Genomic DNA, 23,987 nt, shown 5'->3' on the forward strand with positions numbered 1-23,987 from the left:
TAATCCTCTCCTCGACCCGCAGGGCGATATCAAGAGGCTCAATAGCTATATCAAATAGGAAAGGGGATCAACAACAACCCTGCCTGGCCCCCCTGTGGAGAGGGAAGTAGCTGGAGGTAACATTGTTGGTGCGAACAGAAGCCACTGGGGACGAATACACAATCTTAATCCAGGAAAGTAATGACAGGCCAAACCCAAATCGCTCTAGTACTGTAAATAGAGAATGCTTTACAAAATTCAATAGGGATGCCATCAGGCCCAGGTGCTTTACCGCTCTGCATGGACTGGATTGCTCGAATAGCTTCCTCATCAGTTATTGAGGCATCCATGTTAGTTTCTTCATCTGAATTGAGACAGGGGATGTCCAGATTGTCTAGAAATGCATGCATACAAGATGTGTCAGGAAGAGCCTCTGACAAGTAAAGAGCAAAGTAGAATTTCTTAAATTATTTGTTGATTTCTTTGGTATTGGTAGAAGTTAAGTCACCTGCAACACAGATTTCAAGTATGGTGCTGCTAGCAGTGGATTGTCGAGCTGGTGAGATAACTACTTGCCAACTTTCTCTCCGTGTTCATAAAATGTCTGCCTCGACTTAAACAGATGCTGCTCTGTTTGTTTAGTGGAAGCTTGTCAAATTCCGATTGGTGTAGCAGTCTCTCTTTGTAGAGTTCAGGTGTCGGCGAATAGGCATATCTGTTGTCCACATCTAGAATGAGTTGAGATGGCTCCAATAAAAGTTTAGTGTGCTGTTTGTTGTGATATGCTGTGAATGAAATAATTTGGTCCCTTAGATATGCTTTTAACAACTCCAACACAGTAGAATGAGACATATCAGGGGTGCAGTTGTTCTGTAAAAAGACATCAATGTGAGTTAATATGTATTTTTTAAAGGCACTACAGGATAGTAGTAGTGGGTCATGTCGCCATGCGCGTTGTGATGCAGTACTGTCCGGAAAGCAGATATTTACAGTACCAGTCAAAAGTTTGGAAACACTAACTCATTCAAGGGTTTTTCTTTATTTTGACTATTTTCTACATTGTAAAATAATAGTGAAGACATCAAAACTATGAAATAACACATATGTTATTGTAGTAACAAAAAAAGTGTTAAGCAAATTCTTCAAAGTAGCCACCCTTTGCATGATGACAGCTTTGCACACTTTGGCATTCTCTCAACCAGCTTCATGAGGCAGTCACCTGGAATGCATTTCAATTAACAGGTGTGGAATTTCTTTCCTTCTTAATGCCAATCAGTTGTGTTGTGACAAGGTAGCTCTATTTAGTAAACGACCAAGTCCATATTATGTCAAGAACAGCTCAAATAAGCAAAGAGAAATGACAATCCATCATTACTTTAAGACATGAAGGTCAGTCAATGAGGAACATTGCAAGAACTTTGAAAGTTTCTTCAAGTGCAGTTGCAAAAACCATCACGCGCTATGATGAAACTGGCTCTCATGAGGACCGCCACAGGAAAGGAAGACCCAGAGGTGTGATACTGTGGGGGTGCTTTGCTAGTGACACTGTCTGTGATTTATTTAGAATTCAAGGCACACTTAACCAGCATGGCTACACAGCATTTTGCAGCAATATGCCATCCCATCCTGTTTGCGCTTAGTGGGACCTGTCACGGTCGTCATCGGTTAAGGTGGACCAAAACGCAGCAGGTATGTGTACGCTCATCTTGACATTTATTAACTCAGAATGAACACACCAAAACGAAACGAACTTACAAACAACGAAACAGTCTTGAAAGGCTCACTCGGCAAAACAAGAAACAATCTCCCACAATTACACAAACAAACACACCCAACTGATATAGGACTTCCAATCAAAGGCAACACCACACAGCTGCCTTCAATTGCTAAGTCAAACGACACCGCTGGTCCTGCTCACACTGCCCTACCCTGTGCTTTGACCTCTTTCTCCCCTCTCTCTCCAGATGAAATCTCGCGTCTTGTGATGGCCGGCCGCCCAACAACCTGCCCACTTGACCCTATCCCCTCCTCTCTTCTCCAGACCATTTCCGGAGACCTTCTCCCCTTCCTCACCTCGCTCATCAACTCATCCTTGACCGCTGGCTACGTCCCTTCCGTCTTCAAGAGAGCGAGAGTTGCACCCCTTCTGAAAAAACCTACACTCGATCCCTCCGATGTCAACAACTACAGACCAGTATCCCTTCTTTCTTTTCTCTCCAAAACTCTTGAACGTGCCGTCCTTGGCCAGCTCTCCTGCTATCTCTCTCAGAATGACCTTCTTGATCCTAATCAGTCAGGTTTCAAGACTGGGCATTCAACTGAGACTGCTCTTCTCTGTGTCACGGAGGCTCTCCGCACTGCTAAAGCTAACTCTCTCTCCTCTGCTCTCATACTTCTAGACCTATCTGCTGCCTTTGATACTGTGAACCATCAGATCCTCCTCTCCACCCTCTCCGAGTTGGGCATCTCCGGCGCGGCCCACGCTTGGATTGCGTCCTACCTGACAGGTCGCTCCTACCAGGTGGCGTGGCGAGAATCTGTCTCCGCACCATGCGCTCTCACCACTGGTGTCCCCCAGGGCTCTGTTCTAGGCCCTCTCCTATTCTCGCTATACACCAAGTCACTTGGCTCTGTCATATCCTCACATGGTCTCTCCTATCATTGCTATGCAGACGACACACAATTAATCTTCTCCTTTCCCCCTTCTGATAACCAGGCGGCGAATCGCATCTCTGCATGTCTGTCAGACATATCAGTGTGGATGACGGATCACCAGCTCAAGCTGAACCTCGGCAAGACGGAGCTGCTCTTCCTCCCGGGGAAGGACTGCCCGTTCCATGATCTCGCCATCACGGTTGACAACTCCCTTGTGTCCTCCTCCCAGAGTGCTAAGAACCTTGGCGTGATCCTGGACAACACCCTGTCGTTCTCCACTAACATCAAGGCGGTGACCCGATCCTGTAGGTTCATGCTCTACAACATTCGCAGAGTACGACCCTGCCTCACACAGGAAGCGGCGCAGGTCCTAATCCAGGCACTTGTCATCTCCCGTCTGGATTACTGCAACTCGCTGTTGGCTGGGCTCCCTGCCTGTGCCATTAAACCCCTACAACTCATCCAGAACGCCGCAGCCCGTCTGGTGTTCAACCTTCCCAAGTTCTCTCACGTCACCCCGCTCCTCCGCTCTCTCCACTGGCTTCCAGTTGAAGCTCGCATCCGCTACAAGACCATGGTGATTGCCTACGGAGCTGTGAAGGGAACGGCACCTCCATACCTTCAGGCTCTGATCAGGCCCTACACCCAAACAAGGGCACTGCGTTCATCCACCACTGGCCTGCTGGCCCCCCTACCTCTGAGGAAGCACAGTTCCCGCTCAGCCCAGTCAAAACTGTTCGCTGCTCTGGCACCCCAATGGTGGAACAAGCTCCCTCACGACGCCAGGACAGCGGAGTCAATCACCACCTTCCGGAGACACCTGAAACCCCACCTCTTTAAGGAATACCTAGGATAGGATAAAGTAATCCTTCTAACCCCCCCCCCCTTAAAATATTTAGATGCACTATTGTAAAGTGGTTGTTCCACTGGATATCATAAGGTGAATGCACCATTTTGTAAGTCGCTCTGGATAAGAGCGTCTGCTAAATGATGTAAATGTAAATGTAAATTGGAAGTCCACCCCAATTAACTCAACATAGAAACAGATTACCTAGACTAAACATAGAATTACATAAACAAGGAACAGTGCCCAAAAACCCCGGAATACATAAATCAAATGCCCTTTTTAGAAAAACCACCACCCCGAACCACATAAACCAAATACCCTCTGCCACGTCCTGACCAAACTACAATAACAATTAACCCTAATACTGGCCAGGACGTGACAGGGACCATCATTTGCTTTTCAACAGAACAATGACCCAACACACCTCCAGGCTGTGTAAGGGCTATTTGACCAAGAAGGAGAGTGATGGAGTTCTACATTAGATGACCTGGCCTCCACAATCACCTGACCTCAACCCAATTGAGATGGTTTGGATGAGTTGGACCGCAGAGTGAATGAAAAGCAGCCAACAAGTGCTCAGCATATGTGGGAACTCCTTCAATACTGTTGGAAAAGCATTCCAGGTGAAGCTGGTTAAGAGAATGCCAAGTGTGCAAAGCTGTCAAGGCAAAGGGTGGTGACACGTCTACTCCCGCTCCCCCTCTCCAGCGCGCGACGTCACCAGTTTATTCATTATTATGCACACCTGCCACCATCGTTACGCACACCTGCGCTTCATGAGACTCACCTGGACTCCATCACCTTCCTGATTACCTCCCCTATATCTGGCACTCCCTTTGGTTCTTTCCCCAGGCGTTATTGACTTTGATTCTGTTCCTGTGTTATACGCCTGTACGCTACCCGTGTTTCTTGTTTTGTTCCATGTTTCATTTATTATTAAATTCACTCCCTGTACGTGCTTCCCGACTCCTAGCGTACACGTTACAGGTGTCTACTTTGAAGAATATAAAATATTGACGAGTCGCCAGTGCACATAATGCCGCCTAGAGTTTTTGAGAGCTAGACCAGAGCTAGATAGCTAGCTAACAAGCTTTGTGAAGTGTGGCACCAGAATTAAAATAAAAACACGTCTTACTTTTTTGTACTTAATAAATCCAATGTGAAACGTGGTAACTATAATATCTTTAACTAGCATTGAAAAGGTGTATTTATTGAAAAATCTCTCCTTAATTTCTGAATCATGCTTGTAACCTCAGTAGCTACAGTAAACGTTTTGGAGGGAGGAGGAGGGGCAGATAGCCTACACACACACACTGGCAAAGATTTTCAGCTGGCAGTCAGTTTCTGAGTGACAGAGTGAGGGCTTTGCATAGCTGCTTTGTTGCTTTTTTTGTGTGACTGGAAAAAATGCCGGAACATAAAATAATGTTATTAACCAATTCCCATGCTTTTAAAATATTGGTTCTGTTTTGGAACAATATAAACTCAGCAAAAAAAGAAACATCCTCTCACTGTCAACTGCATTTATTTTCAGCAAACTTAACATGTGTAAATATTTGTATGAACATAACAAGATTCAACAACTGAGACATGTGACTAACAGAAATGGAATCATGTCTCCCTGAACAAAGGGGGGGGGGGGGGGGGGTGGCCACCAGCTGCATTAAGTACTGCAGTGCATCTCCTCCTCATGGACTGCACCAGATTTGCCAGTTCTTGCTGTGAGATGTTACCCCACTCTTCCACCAAGGCACCTGCATGTTCCCGGACATATCTGGGGGGAATGGTCCTAGCCCTCACCCTCCGATCCAACAGGTCCCAGACGTGCTCAATGGGATTGAGCTCTTCGCTGGCCATGGCAGAACACTGACATTCCTGTCTTGCAGGAAATCACGCACAGAACGAGCAGTATGGCTGGTGGCATTGTCATGCTGGAGGGTCATGTCAGGATGAGCCTGCAGGAAGGGTACCACATGAGGGAGGAGGATGTCTTCCCTGTAACGCACAGCGTTGAGATTTCCTGCAATGACAACAAGCTCAGTCCGATGATGCTGTGACACACCGCCCCAGACCATGATGAACCCACCACCTCCAAATCGATCCTGCTCCAGAGTACAGGCCACGGTGTAACGCTCATTCCTTCAATGATAAACGTGAATCTGAACATCACCCCTGGTGAGACAAAACCGCGACTCGTCAGTAAAGAGCACTTTTTGCCAGTCCTGTCTGGTCCAGCGACGGTGGGTTTGTGCCCACAGCCGACGTTGTTGCCGGTGATGTCTGGTGAGGACCTGCCTTACAACAGGCCTACAAGCCCTCAGTCCAGCCTCTCTCAGCCTATTGCGGACAGTCTGAGCACTGATGGAGGGATTGCACGTTCCTGTTGTAACTCGGGCAGATGTTGTTGCCATCCTGTACCTGTCCCACAGGTGTGATGTTCAGATATACCGATCCTATGCAGGTGTTGTTACACGTGGTCTGCCACTGCGAGGACGATCAGCTGTCCGTCCTGTCTCCCTGTAGCGCTGTCTTAGGCGTCTCACAGTACGGACTTTGCAATTTATTGCCCTGGCCACAGCTGCAGTCCTCATGCCTCCTTGCAGCATGCCTAAGGCACGTTCACGCAGATGAGCAGGGACCCTGGGCGTCTTTCTTTTGGTGTTTTTCAGAGTCAGTAGAAAGGCCTCTTTAGTGTCCTAAGTTTTCATAACTGTGACCTTAATTGCCTACCGTCTGTAAGCTGTTAGTGTCTTAACGACCGTTCCACAGATGAATGTTCATTAATTGTTTATGGTTCATTGAACAAGCATGCAGCGCTGTCTTAGGCGTCTCACAGTACGGACATTGCAATTTATTGTGTTTAAACCCTTTACAATGAAGATCTGTGAAGTTATTTGGATTTTTACGAATTATCTTTGAAAGATCACTTTAGTTCTTGGTTCTGTTCCTTGAATCGGTTCCAACCCCTGCATGTTACCATGACTTTCTGGCGCTCTAAAATGCATAAAAAAGACCATGCTACTCACAATGTTTGCAGTGGAATTTTTTTTTTTTAAATCTGTAGTTTCACCAGATTTTGCTTACATTGTGTACAGACGGATTATAATGAACATAATGCACAGGGTTACTGTGTCACGACTTCCGCTGAAGTCGGCTCCTCTCCTTGTTCGTTCGGCGATCAACGTCACCGGCTTTCTAGCCATTTCTCATATGTCCATTTGTTTTGTCTTGTTCCATACACACCTGGTTTTCATTCCATAATCACACTGCATGTATTTAGACCTTTGTTCCCCTCCATGTCTTTGTGTGTAATTATTTCGGGTTACGTGGTTATCGTTACACGCCGGACTGGGTTTTCATGTTTCTGTGTTTTTTGCACACGGTTTGTTTGTTTTCTATTACAGTGTCTTGTATTGAACATTTATCACAACTTACACTTTTGCCTTGTGGGCTGGAGGTTTTCAAGAAGCTGCGTTCTTCTGTTATTTTCTCTACTGCCATAATAAAGTGTGCGCTTGTTCAATACTCCCTGCTCTCCTGCACCTGACTTCTCCACCAGCAGCGCACAGCCCTGACAGAATTACACACCCGAAACATGGAGTCAGCAGGAGCAGGTACCCCGGTTTGAGGAGTCGAGGAGCGCATCCAGGAACATTCTGCCATGTTACATCATCTTGGTGCCATGATGGATTGCGTTGTCCAGACTATGGACCGCTGGGAGAGACAGGAGGTCTCCCCAGTGCCTCGACCAGCACAACCGGGGTTACCTCTACCCGTCCCATCCGGAGCCAGTCCCAGTGGGATGCGTCTCTCCCTTCCCAGGGAGTATGATGGGAAGGCAGCACAGTGCCAGGGATTCCTGTTATAACTGGACCTCTACCTGGCCACTGTGCACCCAGCTCCCTCGGAAAGGGAGAGAGTGTCTGCCCTCGTCTCATGCCTTTCAGGGAGAGCTCTGGAGTGGGCAAACGCCATGTGGGGAGAGGGAGACGCGGCATTGGACCACTTCGGGGAGTTCACCCGTCGCTTCCGGGCCGTCTTTGACCATCCGCCTGAAGGTAGAGCGGTGGGGGAACAGCTCTTCCATTTGAGGCAGGGGACGAGGAGCGCCCAGGAATTCGCCCTGGAATTCCAGACCTTGGTCGCCGGAGCAGGCTGGAACGACAGGGCCCTCATCGACCACTATCGGTGCAGCCTGTGCGAGGACATCCGATGTGAGCTGGCCTGCAGGGATGCCACCATCTCCTTTGACCAACTGGTGGCTCTGTCGGTGCCATCTTCCAGCACCCTCGTTCCAGACCAGGTCTCCACCGTGCGCATCCCCCCTGAATATGCTGATTTGGCTCTTGCCTTCTGTAAAAAGAAGGCGACTCAATTACCACCTCATCGACGGGGGGATTGTGCGATAAATCTCCTGGCAGACGCTGCGCTTCCCAGGAGTCACGTGTATCCCCTGTCGCAAGCGGAGACGGTGGCTATGGAGACATATGTCTCTGAATTCCTGCGTCAGGGGTACATTCGGTCCTCCACATCACCTGCCTCCTCGAGTTTATTTTTTGTGAAGAGGAAGGATGGAGGTCTACGCCCGTGCATTGACTATAGAGGTCTCAATCAGATCACGGTGAGGTACAGTTACAATGCATGGGGAGCGCTTCTTCACGAAACTGGATCTCAGGAGTGGGTATAACCTGGTGCGTATCAGGGAGGGAGACGAGTGAAGACAGCGTTTAGTACCACCTCAGGGCATTATGAGTACTTAGTCATGCCGTACGGGTTGATGAATGCTCCATCAGTTTTCCAATCCTTTGTAGACAAGATTTTCAGGGACCTGCACAGGCAGGGTGTAGTGGTGTATATCGATGACATTCTCATATACTCCGCTACACACGCCGAGCATGTGTCCTTGGTGCGCAGGGTACTTGGACGACTGTTGGAGCATGACCTGTACGTCAAGGCTGAGAAATGCCTGTTCTTTCAGCAGACTGTCTCCTTCCTAGGGTATCGCATTTCCACATCAGGGTGGAGATGGAGAGTGACCGCATTGCAGCCGTGCGTAATTGGCCGACTCCCACCACGGTAAAGGAGGTGCAGCGATTTTTAGGGTTTGCCAATTACTACCGGAGATTTATCCAGGGTTTTGGCCCGGTAGCTGCTCCCATTACCTCACTGCTGAAGGGGGGTCCTGTATGGTTGCAGTGGTCGGCTGAGGCGGACAGGGCTTTTGGGAGGCTAAGAGCTCTGTTTACTTCGGCTCCCGTGCTGGCTCATCCGGATCCCTCTTTGGCGTTCATAGTTGAGGTGAACGCGTCCGAGGCTGGGATAGGAGCTGTGCTCTCTCAGCGCTTGGGTTCGCCACCGAAGCTCCGCCCTGTGCCTTCTTCTCGTGGAAGCTCAGCCCGGCGGAGCGAAACTATGACGTGGGGGACCGGGAGTTGTTGGCTGTTGTCAAGGCTTTGAAAGCGTGGAGACATTGGCTTGAGGGGGCAAACACTCTTTTCTCATCTGGACTGACCACTGTAATCTGGAGTACATCCGGGCGGCGAGGAGACTGAACCCTCGCCAGGCAAGGTGGGCCATGTTTTTCACTCATTTTGTTTTCACCCTTTCTTACAGACCAGATTTACAGAACGTGAAGGCAGACGCACTGTCCCGGCTGTATGACACAGAGGAGCGGCCCATGGATCCCACTCCCATACTCCCGGCCTCCTGCCTGGTGGCGCCGGTGGTGTGGGAGCTGGACGCGGACATTGAGCAGGCGTTGCGTACAGAGGCCGCTCCCCTCCAGTGTCCCGCTGGGCGTCTGTACGTTCCGTCTGCTGTCCGTGACCGGCTGATCTATTGGGCCCACACGTCACCCTCCTCTGGTCATCCAGGCATTGGTTGGATGGTGCGCTGTCTGAGCGGGAAGTACTGGTGGCCCACCTTGGCTAAGGACGTGAGGGTTTATGTTTCCTCCTGCTCAGTGTGCGCCCAGTGTAAGGCTCCTAGACACCTGCCAAGGGGTAAGTTACAACCCTTACCCATTCCACAACGGCCATGGTCACACCTGTTGGTGGATTTCCTAACTGATCTTCCTCCTTCACAGGGTAACACCACGATCCTGGTTGTTGTAGATCATTTTTCTAAGTCCTACCGTCTCCTCCCTCTGCCCGGTCTCCCTACGGCCCTACAGACTACGGAGGCCTTGTTTACACATGTTTTCCGAAACTACGGGATGCCTGAGGATATAGTGTCTGATCAAGGTCCCCAGTTCCCCTCAAGGGTCTGAAAGGCGTTCATGGAACGTCTGGGGGTCTTGGTCAGCCTTACCTCAGGGTTTCACCCCGAGAGTAATGGGCAGGTGGAGAGAGTAAACCAGGATGTGGGTAGGTTTCTGAGGTCCTATTGCCAGGACCGGCCGGGGGAGTAGGCAGCGTTCGTGCCCTGGGCCGAGATGGCCCAGAACTCGCTCCGCCACTCATCCACTAACCCCACCCCCTTCCAGTGTGTTCTGGCTCGGTGGCATCAGAGTCAGACCGAAGCTCCTGCGGTGGACATCACCGCAGTGAGGCCCTGGTGTTCGCACCCGGGGACTGGGTCTGGCTCTCGACCCGAAACCTGCCCCTCCGCCTGCCCTGCCGGAAGTTGGGACCGCGGTTTGTGGGGCCATTTAAAGTCCTGAGGAGAGTGAACGAGGTATGTTATAGGTTACAGCTTCCCCCTGATTAGCGCATTAACCCCTTGTTCCATGTGTCTCTCCTCAGGCCGGTGGTGGCTGGTCCGCTCCAGGAGGCTGAGTTGCGGGAGGTTCCTCCACCTCCTCTGGACATCAAGGGGGCCCCGGCGTACTCCGTTCGTTCCATACTGGATTCGAGACGTCGGGTGAGGGGCCTTCAGTACCTCGTCGACTGGGAGGGGTATGGTCCGGAGGAGAGATCCTGGGTTCCGGTGGAGGACGTGTTAGATCCTTCTCTGCTGCAAGAGTTCCACCGTCTCCATCCGGATCGCCCTGCGCCTCGTCCTCCGGGTCGTCCCCGAGGCCGGTGTCGAAGTGCTACTGAAGCCGCGCGTTGGGGTGGGGGGGGGGGGGGTTACTTTCACGACTTCTGCCGAAGTCGATGCCTCTCCTTGTTCGGGCGGTGTTCGGCGGTCGACGTCACCGGCCTTCTAGCCATCGCCGATCCATTTTTCATTTTCCATTTGTTTTGTCTCGTTTTCCCACAGACCTGGTTCTCATTATCCCTCATTATGTGTTGTGTATTTAACCCTCTGTTTCCCACATGTCTTTGTGTGGTATTGTTTATCTGTGTTGATGTATGCGCATGTTAGTCTGGTTGCGCTGGGTTATGTATACCCGTTTTGTATTTCATGTTCTTTGTGCCGTGTGCTTTTGGTTCGCCTGAATAAAAGGCTCCGTGTGCTACCAAATACCTGCTCTCCTGCGCCTGACTCCCTTGCAGCCACTTACGCATACCTGACAAATCCTAGTGTCAGCTAAAGACTTGCAGAAATCTCTGGAACATGCTAACATCTCTGGTGACGAGTCTGCGATACGTAAAACACAAAACAAGAATGGTGTTCATGGGAGGACACCACGGAAGAAGCCACTGCTGTCCAAAAAAAACATTGGGCCACTCCAGAAGGAGTTGAAGCCATTCTGTTGTTGATTTACTTCTGTGTTTTGGGTTGTTGTCCTGTTGCATCACCCAACTTCTGTTGAGCTTCAATTGGCGGACAGATAGCCTAACATTCTCCTGCAAAATGTCTTGATAAACTTGGGAATTCGTTTTTCTGTCGATGATAGCAAGCTGTCCAGGTGCTGAGTCAGCAAAGCAGCCACAAACCATGATGCTCCCTCCACCATACTTTACAGTTGGGATGAGGTTTTGATGTTGTTGTGCTGTGCATTTTTTTCTCCACAGATACTGTTGTGTGTTCCTTCCAAACAACTCAACTGTAGTTTCATCTGTCCACAGAATATTTTGCCCGTAGCGCTGTAGAACATCCAGGTGCACTTTTGCAAACTTCAGACGTGCAGCAAGTCATAGCCAAGACCTCAACCCGATTGAGATGCAGTGGCATGACCTCAAGAGAGCAGTTCACACCAGATATCCCAAGAATATTGCTGAACTGAAACAGTTTTGTAAAGAGGAATGGTCCAAAATTCCTTCTGATCATTGTGCAGGTCGGATCCGCAACTACAGCAAACTTTTGGTTCAGGTTATTGCTGCCAAAGGAGGGTCAACCAGTTATTAAATCCAAGGGTTCACATACTTCTTCCACCCTGCACTGTGATTGTTTACATGGTGTGTTCAATAAAGACATGAAAACATATATTTTTTTGTGTGTTATTAGTTTAAGCACACAGTGTTTGTCTATTGTTGTGACCTAGATGATCAGATCAAATTTGATGACCAATTTATGCAGAAATGCAGGTATTTCCAAAGGGTTCACATACTTTTTCTTGCCACTGTATGTCAACACCATTGATCCATTTTGTTGCTCAACAAACATCAACAACATCACAGATTGTTTAAAGGGGCAATCTGCTGTTCAAACAATAATAAAGCTTACACCCCACCACTGTTTCGGTAAACAGCTGAGGGATGGGGCTGGAGAAATGTAAACACTCAAATTCATAGACAGAGTTATGGATGCAAGGACTGAACATCTATGATATCAAAAGGATAGTTTTAACCATGACATACAGTGTTTGTTTACAATAACATTGTTTACAAGCTTATATTTTGGGTTCTGATGGGGTAAGACAGTCGAACTAAGATCATGAGGCATTTGTAAGTAATATTCTTCAAGAATCAATGGCTATATATCATGAATTTAAAAGTTCAAAAATTGATGTGAAATCACAGATTGACTCTTTAATTTACAAGTGCATTCCCGGAAACTTTGAGAAAAAAACACTTTATATCGGAGATGGCTATGCATATTAATGACATGAGGCTAGTAGGATAGGGTCTCTCTCCATTGAATACAAGCGGTTGACGTCAACGACTCTCGTCGAATATTCAAAAAAAGATAACAATATTAAGATGTATGCACCAATCCAAAGAAAGGATAGGCGAGGCGGGAGCTAGACAACCTGACTTGTTGCTTTGTGTACAAATACTCCCATCGTTAGGGCGGAGAAACATGTATCTTGTCAGTATATCCATAATCGTTGGTGATTCATCGTATGCCACCATTCACCTGTACAGAAGGCCTAACTTGAATTTGGAATGGACGAAAACCTGAAGTTGGTCCACACCAATGAGTGTCAACACCTAACACAAGGCACTTCTGAGCATGCGCAGTTGTACTGTTTGATCACTTCCTAGCTTGCTTCTCTCGGCTTCCTCTTCTCCCGGTCAAAATCTTTGCTATTTCAAAGACAAACAGACTAGCTATATTTTTCTGAATATTCTCTTCACTGATGAAGAATGGCGGGTAGTTTTGGAAAGATCATCGTTGGTGTGTATGTTGAAATAAAGAGAAGCGATGGTAAGTTCTCAGGTCTCGATCAATTTCGCTCGCTGGGAGTTGTTGGGGAAGCTTTTGTGTTGCTGTGGTGAACACAGCAACGGTAGATGCCGAGACTGAGGCAGCTGCAAAGTTGGGGTGGCTTTATTGAGTAGCTAGCTAACGTTAGTCAACTTAGCTAGCCTAACTTTAACTAACGTTAGCTCACGAGCTAGCTAACGTTACTAGACAACCAATACACATTAATAACCTATTAGCTCATGTGTATGCGTATCAATTAAACTAGTATGTGTTGTTATAGCAGCCAAACTTGGCTAACGATATGGTTGCCATAGTTAGTTATGTCTGTAAGTTACCACATTAGTTAAAGTTAGCAGCTTGTTGCTAGCTAAAGGCCCTGCCGCGGATGTAACTAAAGGTTACGGTAATTAGGCATTTTAACGCTAGTCTGGTGAACTTTACTAGTTAACGTAGCTAACGTTAGTTAACTGCTTGGCATGTACCTACATGGCTGGCTAGTTATTGTATATATAGTAATGTTCGCCATCAGTGTGTCATAGCTAGCATAACTAGCTAAGTTACATAGAGGTCTATTGGTGGGTATAACGGTAATCAACTGGGGTTTTGTCTAGGTAGCAGATTATAACGTGCTAACGTAATGTGAGGCTCCACATTTAGCTGTTACAGGTTAGGTACTGTTTGGTGTACTCTTAGCTATCACAGATCATTTTCGACCAACCTTAACTTGGAAATACTAAACGTTAGCCCGACTTGGAAGACAACCAATGTCTTCTAAACGTCCATGTCTAGTTGCAGGGGGTTCGTTTGAATTGAGAAAATGTTGCATTATTACATTAAGTCAATGTTTTGCTCTATGAAGTAATCCAACAATGTGTACGTAAGGTTGGTCGACAATTCTGTGCTACGCCAAGCAATATTGTTAGTTATCTATCTACAGTAATAACACCGTTCAGCCAGCTGGAAAAGAGTAAGTTAATGGTCTGACAAGGCGATAATTTTAATTAATTGTTGGGCAAGTACTATTGATGGTCTAGCCATGTCATGTATATAGATGTATAGATGTTAGCTAGTAGGCAAGCAATGGTCGTAAAAAGATCATCTTGACAACCAGCCAGGTGGAAATGTTATTTTTCTGTCAAATCCAGAGGACAAGACTTGCTGTTTCATATATTAAGACCAACTTGATCTGGTAACATGGAGTAGGTTTGCAGTGAAACCAAGATGAGCTTGAGATGTCATGGGAAGGGGAGAGAAAGAGGCTGTTATTTTGATTTGTCTGTCTGAATGCCAGCGTCATTCTAGCATCTCCATACCGTCAATTGTACTGTGGTGATTACAGGCAGCCAAAACCAAGTAAAGACTCATGAGGCTCCTCCTGGGCTGAGGTGTAGCACAGCAACATGCAGGAACCACCATATCCCTTCCGATTACTACAAACTCCGGGTAAAGAGGGTTGCGGCATATTGTGAATTAGACTGTTGTGGTTTACTTTGGTGTTCATCTATAATGGTGTGCATTATTCTTGAGCGCATCATAGCTAGGTCTAGGCCCCCGGCCTGAATGGGAAGTGAGCCTTATCTAGCCTAGCATACGTACCATAGGCAGGCTGACTGATGTGGCATGGTGAGTAGGGATTGCCCTCTGTGGTGGTCGTGGGGGGTTGGCGGCTGGCGAAGCCCGATTCAACCTATTAACAACCACTCCATCTGTTGTAGGCAGCTCTCTGGAATATGCCAGGACTCTCCTCTCTCGATCACTAGACCTACCATTAGCAAGGCAGTGATGGGTTCTAAGTGTGTGTTCACACATGGTCCCTTTCAGACAATTTTTGTGAACTCAGTGCAGTTCGCTTAATTGTTTGTGCAGTGTGACCACTCCAAAGGAACTCGGACCCCTCCAAAAGAGACCCGAACTGATTGTCAAGGATGCACAGAAATTCCAAAATGTGTTGAGTTTTGTACTGACACGTTGTAAAGATTATTTATTTGCAGTATGTGATCTGTAGGCTAAGAGAGCTTCATACGCTGTTTGAATAGTGTGAGTAGACATATTTTGTGAGAGTCATAACATAGAGTACAAAATCAAGGTCCTTCCTTTCCGGCTTCCTTGGGACATCCCAACTCTGATGTTACCCCATTGAAGTTGACATTTTAAAATGGTTGGGTTAGGATTTAGGTTTTTAGATGTACCAAGGATCCCTGATAGCATTGATTTTTGTGGTTAGCGCTATCTCTTAAAGGGACAGCCTACATTGAATGTACAATTGTATTATTTAATCTGCCTTATTCTTCTGCTATTTATTCTGTTACCAATAATATTTATGTTAATATTATTGTATTCTAATTATTACGTCTGATCTTTTAACTAAATGCAATCTATTAGCTTCCAAAATGTAAGTAGGTATATCTAGATAACAACATGATCTGGTGGAATGGCTTCTCCTGCATTTTGTAAAAATCCTTGGTTCCTTTCTAAAGATGGCAATGTGAATGGAGAGAGGACTCGGACCACGAAATAGGTGAAGTGTACTGGCAAAAGACGTTGAGTCCTCATTCAAAGGCAAGGGCAATGTGAATACAAAGAGTTGAATTCTTTCGCTTTTCTTTATCCCGGAGTTCACTTTAAAAAGGCCTGAGATCGGTTATTTTAAAGGGGACTGTATCTGAAAACAGGCTCGGATTAAACACTCAACCACAAAATACTGCTTGCCTGTCATAATGATACCTGACTATCAATTTCACTCTTCTTGCCATCCTAAATTATGTTTACATTACAGTCCAGTCTACTAGTATTTTAACTGAGCAGGGTGTATCAGACACCAGCATTCATTTTAATCCCAGCCTGGACAGGAAAGACTGGCCACTTTTTAATGGGATAAGAGATATTTAATCTTCACCATGGATTATCTGCTGTATTGTACCCATTTCTGCATGAAATTATCCCCATTCAGTGTCTTTCAAAGTAGATGGATTCCTCATTTTGGAACAAGGGAATGCTTAGCATTTAGCAGTCAGTAAAGTAAGGATTGTGGAATTCTTCCCCGTTGATGTCATGATGACAGATTCAGATTCTGACAGAGTCTTTGTTATGGGAGTGAAACTGATGTGTTCAGGGCTTTGTTCCTCCTGCTAAGCAGTGTCAACACACCCACTCATCCAGGTTTCAGCACTAAAGTGGGCCAACATGGTAAACAATGCAGCCAGGCTCATCTCTACTCTTTAAGGCACCCGCATGCTTCCCATCTGAAACAGTTTGGAACAGTTTGCATATTTTGTGAAGTTTTTGTTGGTTCTGGTGTTCAGCAAGGGTTTTTTTCAGCTCTTCGTGCACAAATCATTTTTACTCGAGGCAAGCCAAAGTCGAATTCCCTTCGTCGGTGATTGGTTAACTGGAGGGATATTTCATAAATTCTTTTGAACATTTACCCCATTTACTTCCCAATTTCGTGATAGCCAATTGTTAGTTACAGTCTTGTCCCATTGCTGCAACACCCCTATGGACTCGGGAGAGGCGACGGTCGAGAGCCATGCGTCCTCCAAAACACGACCCTGCCAAGCCGCACTGCTTCTTGATACACTGCTCGCTTAACCCGGAAGCCAGCCACACCAATGTGTTAGAGGAAACACTGTCCAGCTCGCGACCAGAGTCAGCTTGCAGGCGCCCGGCCCGCCACAAGGAGTCGCTAGTGCGCGATGGGACAAGGAAATCCCGGCTGGCCAACCCCTCCCCTAACCCGGACGACTCTGGGCCAATTATGCGCCGCATCATGGGTCTTCTGGTCACAGCCAGCTGTGGCACAGCATGGGGTTGAACCCGGATCTGTAGTGACGCAGTGCCTTAGACCGCTGCGCCACTCGGGAGACAACATAAGGGATATTTCAATGAGAAGGGGTTGTCATTCAATGAGAGACGACTCGTTTTCATGCACATTTTTTCACCTGAGAAATACTGCACAAAACATCTTAGTTAGAGGCAGAATTGCGGAACTAAGATCTCCTCGGCAAAAGCGTCAACATTTATGGCAGATTTCTTGAGTTATCTTAGATTAATTGTGACTTTTTTGAGGAAGTGTATACTGGCTATGGCATCTCAGGATGGACAAACAGTACTATTGCTGCTTTTTTTCAAGCGAAAGTCTTAAGGGAGTATGCGAGCACACTCGTTTGGTTCGCTTAGCCGTGTTTGGCAACGCGCCAGCCGAACTGAAGCATGCTGACACCTTTTAGGCCCCGTTTTAGGTCTGTTTTCAGGCAGTTTGGGTGACAGCAGTATTATTCTCTCTTTCAATATGCTACTTTACAATTGTATCCATCGGGGATAGTCGTCATGTGATTGACTGTATCATCTAATTGGAAGAACTGAAAATATGGATATGCGAGTCCATAGACTACACTGTAACAGGTTAGACTGGCCTCTCAGCATGATGCTTCCAGGTGTGTTCTTGGAGCTGGTGGTATAGGGCGGACCGCGTGCTCCATTCGCGGCGAATGTGGTGTAGGCTGTTTGTCACATTTCACCCCACAGTATTTAGGCTAATCCGTTCCCCTATGATTTGTTCCCCCTAGTCAGTGACTGAGGTTCTTTCTGAATGTGACACTGTGTCCTTTGCAGCTTACCTGGGATTCTGTCTCTGTCATCATCATGCCTTGGGAGGCTCTGCTGTGTCTGTTGACGTTATGGCCGAAGAAGAGTAGAGACCCAAGGCAAACTTAGCCAATGTACTGTTGCAACTTGCAACAAAGCAAGCAAATGCAATTTACTTCCTTCAGCCCTGTGTTGTCAGTTAATGACCTTTGGAATAGAACTAAGAGCCAGAGTATGGCACTGCAGTCAGTGCACACGGACAGGGTACCATTCAATGGTCTGTTGACATGTTTACAGCTGAACATGATGAACTGGATGTATTCTATACAGTGCTTCCAGAAAGTATTCATACCCTCATTCAGGTCCGAAAAGTCCATTTCTGGCAAAATATTTATAGAAAGGTTCATTCAAATCAAAAGGGGTGCGATCAAAAACTGATTTGAAATCAAATGCAACGACCCTATAGCATGCCAACTTCTTGTCACTCAATCTTTGGTATGTTCTCCCAGCAAGACAGCCTATATCCACTAGTAGTCTGGTCAATGTGGACTTGTTTTACTGTGACTAGTGACTACTAGACTCTTGATACGCCTGCTGACTGTTGCCCATGCTCCCTTCAATCAGAGCGAGTTGGTGGTTTCTGTTCCTAAGGTGTGTGTCCTCGTCAAATCATCCTGAAAACTGGGCTCTGTCACCTTTCATGTGTCCCTTCTCTTAATATAACGCTGTCAGTCTGAGGTCGGGTGTCTACAGTCTCGCCTTTTGTTACCAGGGTAGCTTGGCAACCAACCTGATGATCCACCATGGGATTTAACAGCCTGCTACCTGGCTCTGGTCCAGCTCTACCGTACAGTTCTCTGGAGACACAGCTGTCAGAATCCCACACACACACACACACACACACACACACAGTCTATGTAGCTTGTCCAAGCAAGACACTAACGAAGGGGGGCTAAGAAAATCAAGTGTGAAATGGCTAACAAGTTAGCGGTTCGCGCTAGTAATGTTTCAATCAGTGACATCACTCGCTCTGAGACCTTAAAGTAGTTGTTTACCTTGCTCTGCAAGGGCAGCGTCTTTTGTGGAGCAATAGGTAATGATGCTTCGTGGGAGGCAGTTTGATGTGTTCAGAGGGTCCCTGGTTCAAGCCCAGGTTGGGGCAAGGAAAGGGGCGGAAGTAACACTGTTACACCATGGCATTCAGGCTATTCCACTTCAGCAAGTTGTATTTCTTCAGGTAGTAGTGCATAGGCCCACACAGAAATACACCAGTTGGTATGTGTAAAGTTGAACCTAATCCCTCTTGACCAGAAGTATGTTTGTCTAGAGCAGATATCACATTTTATTTGTCACATGCGCTGAATACAACAGGTGTGGACTTTACTGTGAAATGCTTAGTTAAAAAGTACGAAAATGTACAGAAAATAAAAATAACGAGGCTATATACAGTGCTGTGAAAAAGTATTTGCCCCCTTCCTGATTTCTTATTTTTTTGCACATTTGTCACACTTAAATGTTTCAGATCATCAAACAAATTTAAATATTACACAAAGATTACCCAAGTAAACACAACATGCAGTTGTGATTTTATTTATTAATGGAAAAAAGCTATCCGAACCTTCATGGCCCTATGTGAAAAAGTAATTGCCCCCTAAACCTAATAACTGGTTTTGCCACCCTCATCAGCAACAACTGCAATCAAGCGTTTGCGATAACTGGCAATGAGTCTTTCACATCGCTGTGGAGGATATTTGGCCCACTCTTCTTTGCAGAATTGTTTTAATTCAGCCACATTGGAGGATTTTCGAGCATGAACCACCTTTTTAAGGTCACGCCACAGCATCTCAATCGGATTCAAGTCCAGACTTTGACTAGGCCACTCCAGAACCTTCATTTTGTTTTTTTTAAGCCATTCAGAGGTGGACTTGCTGGTGTGTTTTGGATCATTGTCCTGCTGCAGAACCCAAGTGCGCTTCAGCTTGAGGTCATGAACTGATGGCCGGACATTCTCCTTCAGGATTTTTTGTTAGAGAACAGAATTCATGGTTCATCAATCACAGCAAGTTGTCCAGGTCCTGAAGCAGCAAAGCAGCCCCAGACCATCACACTACCACCACCATATTTTACTGTTGGTATGATGTTCTTTTTCTGAAATGCTGTGTTACTTTTACGCCAGATGTAACAAGACGCACACCTTCCAATAAGTTCAACTTTTGTCTCGTCAGTCCACAGAATATTTTCCCAAAAGTCTTGGGGATCATCAAGATGTTTTTTGCCAAAAGTGAGATGAGCCTTTAGGTGGTTCTTGGTCAGCAGTGGTTTTCACCTAGGAACTCTGCCATTTTTGCCCTGTCGCTTTCTTATGGTTGAGTCATGAACACTGACCTTAACTGAGGCAAGTGCGGCCTGCAGTTCTTTAGATGTTGTGGGTTCTTTTGTGACCTCTTGGATGTGTCGTCGCTGCACTCTTGGGGTAATTTTGGTAGGCCGGCCACTCCTGGGAAGGTTCACCACTGTTCCAAATTTTCTCCATTTGTGGATAATGGCTCTCACCGTGGTTCGCTGGAGTCCCAAAGCTTTAGAAATGGCTTTGTAACCCTTTCCAGACTGATAGATGTCCATTACTTTGTTTCTCATCGGTTCCTGAATTTCTTTGGATCACGGCATGATGTCTTGCTTTTTGAGATCTTTTAGCCTACTTCACTTTGTCAGACAGGTTCTATTTAAGTGATTTCTTGATTCAACAGTTCTGGCAGTAATCAGGCCTGGGTGTGGCTAGTGAAATTGAAGTCAGCGTTCCAAAAAATGTGATTAACCACAGTAAATTCATGATTTAACAAGGGGGGGCAATTGTACATGTAGTTAGGGGTTAATGTGACCTGGCAATCAGGATAGATAATAAACAGAGTAGCAGCAGCAGCGTATGTCGTTTGTGAAAGTGTGTATGTGTGGCATCAATATGCGTTTGTGTGTGTGTTGGAGTGTCAGTGTAGTATGTGTGGGTAGAGTCCAGTGAGTATTCATAGACCGGTGCAAAAAATATAAGGGGGTCAATGCAAATAGTCCAGGTTTTCACTTGATTAACTGTTCAGCGGTCTTATGGCTTGAGGGTAGAAGCTGTTCAGGAGCCTTTTGGTCTCAGACTTGGCCCTCTGGTACCCTTTGCCGTGCGGTAGCAGAGACAAGTCTATGACTTGGGTGGCTGGAGTCTGATAATGTTGAGGGCCTTCCTCTGACACCACCTGGTATTTATTTAACTAGGTAAGTCAGTTAATAACTAATTGTTATTTTACAATGACGGCCTACCCCGGCTAAACCCTCCCCTAACCTGGATGACGCTGTGTTAATTGTGCGCCGCCCTATGGGACTCCCGATCACGGCCAGTAGTGATACAGCCCGGGATCGAACCAGGGTCTGTAGTGACTCCTCTAGCACTGAGATGCACTGCCTTAGACCGCTGCGCCACTCGGGAGCCTGGACGTCAAAGTAGAGGTCCTTGATGGCAGGGAACCCAGCCCCAGTGATGTATTGGGTCGTACGCACTACCCTCTGTAGCACCTCGCGGACGGATGCCAAGCAGTTGCCATATCAAGCGACGATGCAGCCAGTTAAGATGCTCTCAGTGGTGCAGCTGTAGAACGTTTTGAGGAGCTGAGGGCCCATACCAAATCTTTTCAGCCTACTGAGGGGGAAGAGGCATTGTGCCCTCTTCACAACTGTGTTGGTGTGTATGGACCATGATAGGTCCTTAGTGATGGTGACACCGAGGAACTTGAAGCTCGCGACACGCTCCATTACAGCCCCGTTCACTACAGCCCCCTCAGCCCTCCGTTTCCTGTAATCCACGATCAGCTCCTTTGTCTTGATGATTTTGAGGGAGAGGTTGTTGTTTGAGGGAGAGGTCTCCTTCCTCGCTATAGGCTGTCTCATTGTCGTCGGTGATCAGGCCTACCACCGTCGTGCCGTTGGTAAACTTAATGATGGTGTTGGAGTCGTGCGCGGCCACGCAGTTGTACGTGAACAGGAAGTACAGGTGGGGACTAAGCACGCACCCCTGAGGCGCCTCCGTGTTGATGGTCAGCGTGGCAGATGTGCTGTTGCCTACCCTCACCACCTGGGTGCGGCCCGTCAGGAAGTCAGGATCCGGTTGCAGAGGGAGAGGAGAGCAAGACATGCTGATGATGGTGAACTGACGTGCATAACTTCCTACGGTCTTATGACGCGGACATCTGACCACGTGTTCCACATTTGACTTGCCTCCTCTCAGCCAGTGGGATGTAGGCTGTTTTACATCACTGACACTTACTACCTATGGGTCTCGCGTGCCATTGATATGAAAGAGTCAACTCAGATCTTCGCAATGATAGTCAGCCAAAGGGTTTCCTTATTCTCTTACTGAGTCATTTATTTAGCCTACACTGCGCTGTGCTTGTGCTGAAGTAGAATCATTGCACGGGTAGAACCCACCAGAGAACAGTCAGAAGACTTAAAGCGTCATAGAGCTCAGGGCTCTAAATAATGAATACCGGAACATGTCGTCGTCCCGAACAGAGTGAGCAGGGAATGTTTGTGTCAGGGACCAGGGTTAGGCCCTCACAAAGACATGGTGGAGGGAGCAGTAAGCTTGCTGGTGATTATGGAGCAGGCTAAGCTCATGCTGCCTGTGTCGTGTGTATTTAGACCAGCAGCTGGGAAGGAGGACAGGGAAAGGGTGACTGATTTCATCATGGTTCCTGATCTGTACTAAACAAAAATGCATAATTATGGATATGAATGTCATTCTCTTCATGGTGATGTATCCTAAATAGGTACATGTGTATAAATATGCAATATCCTTCTTTGCATATTTGTGTATTATTCTACACACTGGCTATTTTTTTATGACCTCTGCCCCCAAACAAGACAAATTTTGGTTGGACCAGACCAAGTCTGAACCAATCATAGATGTCTGTTTCACAAGTTTGGACATCAAATTACAGAACAATAGAGCTCAGTAGAGTTCAGTGTAAAAACAAAAGAGGGTAAATTCAGTGACAAATTTGTTTTAATCACTTAATAAATCATAAACAAAATTGATATCAGTAAAAAATAACTAATTGATAGGTTAACTTGTTACTTTTGTGAACTTTCATTTTCCTCCACGAGGGAGAGAAATTAGAAAATATCTAAAAGCTATGTGGGTTTTTGTTAACTTTGGGCTAGGCGTGCCGCTAGCGACCCACCTCGACAACATCCGGTGAAATTGCAGAGCTTCAAATTACAAAAATAGTAATAATAAACATTCATAAAATACAAGAGTTATACATCGGTTAAAAGATTAACTTCTTGTTAATCCAGCCACTTTGTCAGATTTCAAAAAGGCTTTTCTGTTATACTCACAGACATGATTTTATTAACAGTTTTAGAAACTTCAGAGTATTTTGTATCCAAATCTAGCAATTATATGCATATCCTAGCTTCTGGGCCTGAGTAACAGGCAGTTTACTTTGGGCACGTTTGTCATCCAAACTTCAAAATACTGCCCCCTAGCCCAAAGAAGTTAACCGAATTTCAAAGCACAGGGCAATGTTTATTAAACTTACAGAAAACAAAATATGAGTGTTGATATTAGTTGGCAGGCGTCTTCAACATTGTGTGTTGATGTATTTCTAATAACTTAAGACTTTTCTGGTATCTGTTTGACCAGAAATCAAAGCCATTGTTTATTTAAAAATTTTAGGATGGAAAATGGTTGAAAAATGTATATATACCTTCATTTCTGAAAATAGACACCCAATTTGACATGCACCTATGAACCTCACATGTTGGTGCTCATGGATCATTTTACGTGGAAATTACCTTAGATAATGACCATCCACATGTGCTTTCTGTTACAGGACGAATACACCAAGCCATGGTCACGTCGTTGAATGAAGACAATGAGAGCGTCACCGTGGAGTGGATAGAAAATGGAGACACAAAAGGGAAAGAGGTAAAAAAGCCTAGCTAGGGCCTCGCGCCACAGCTGGCGTCCACTCAGCTCTTAGGCATTGAGCCCTATGAATAATGCATCTGAAGACATTGTAGAGCTTTGGAGAGCAGTCTTCCTGCATGTTCTACAGTTTCGCCAGACATCACTCTCTGCCCTGAATATACATGAGTTCAGAGATCCTTACAGTGGTCATATTTCCTGAGCTTTGCTGTTGAATACAGATGTGTTTCTTGTCTTACTGCTCTGCTTCTCTGAGCTACACAGGTGCGCCTCCCTGCCCTCTATACACTGTAATATAGGCACACTCTTCACTTTCTAGCTCAGCTAACCAAACCATCAGTCCTCCTAACTTGCTATTATGAAAAACATAGAGCATGTAAGAAGGAACTTCATAGCTGTTGGTTATTTCCGTGCATTACAGAGAAATAATGCATACTCTAGATTGCCCTTTCAGCCAATCAGAAACAAATATTC

At 46.3% G+C, this 23,987-nt stretch overlaps 1 protein-coding gene across 6 annotated transcripts in view; it reads left to right on the forward strand.

The window, feature by feature from the left end:
* The first annotated feature begins 12,699 nt into the window (after positions 1–12,699).
* LOC106585030 (kinesin-like protein KIF2A) overlaps positions 12,700–23,987 on the forward strand; it is a 30,462-nt gene continuing 19,174 nt past the window's right edge. For 2 of the 6 annotated variants that reach the window (XM_045707188.2, XM_045707187.2), the window contains exons 1-2: positions 12,761–12,958; positions 23,419–23,513. In XM_045707188.2, the coding sequence (XP_045563144.1) occupies positions 12,898–12,958; positions 23,419–23,513 (156 nt within the window). In that variant the 5' untranslated portion in view covers positions 12,761–12,897. Of the gene's footprint in view, positions 12,959–23,418; positions 23,514–23,987 lie in introns of all 6 variants that reach the window. The other 4 variants (XM_045707186.2, XM_014170770.3, XM_045707189.2 and 1 more) reach the window with 4 other exon arrangements.

This window comes from Salmo salar, chromosome 24 (genome assembly GCF_965601325.2).
Source record: "Salmo salar chromosome 24, fSalSal1, whole genome shotgun sequence".
NCBI classification, from domain to species: domain Eukaryota; kingdom Metazoa; phylum Chordata; class Actinopteri; order Salmoniformes; family Salmonidae; genus Salmo; species Salmo salar.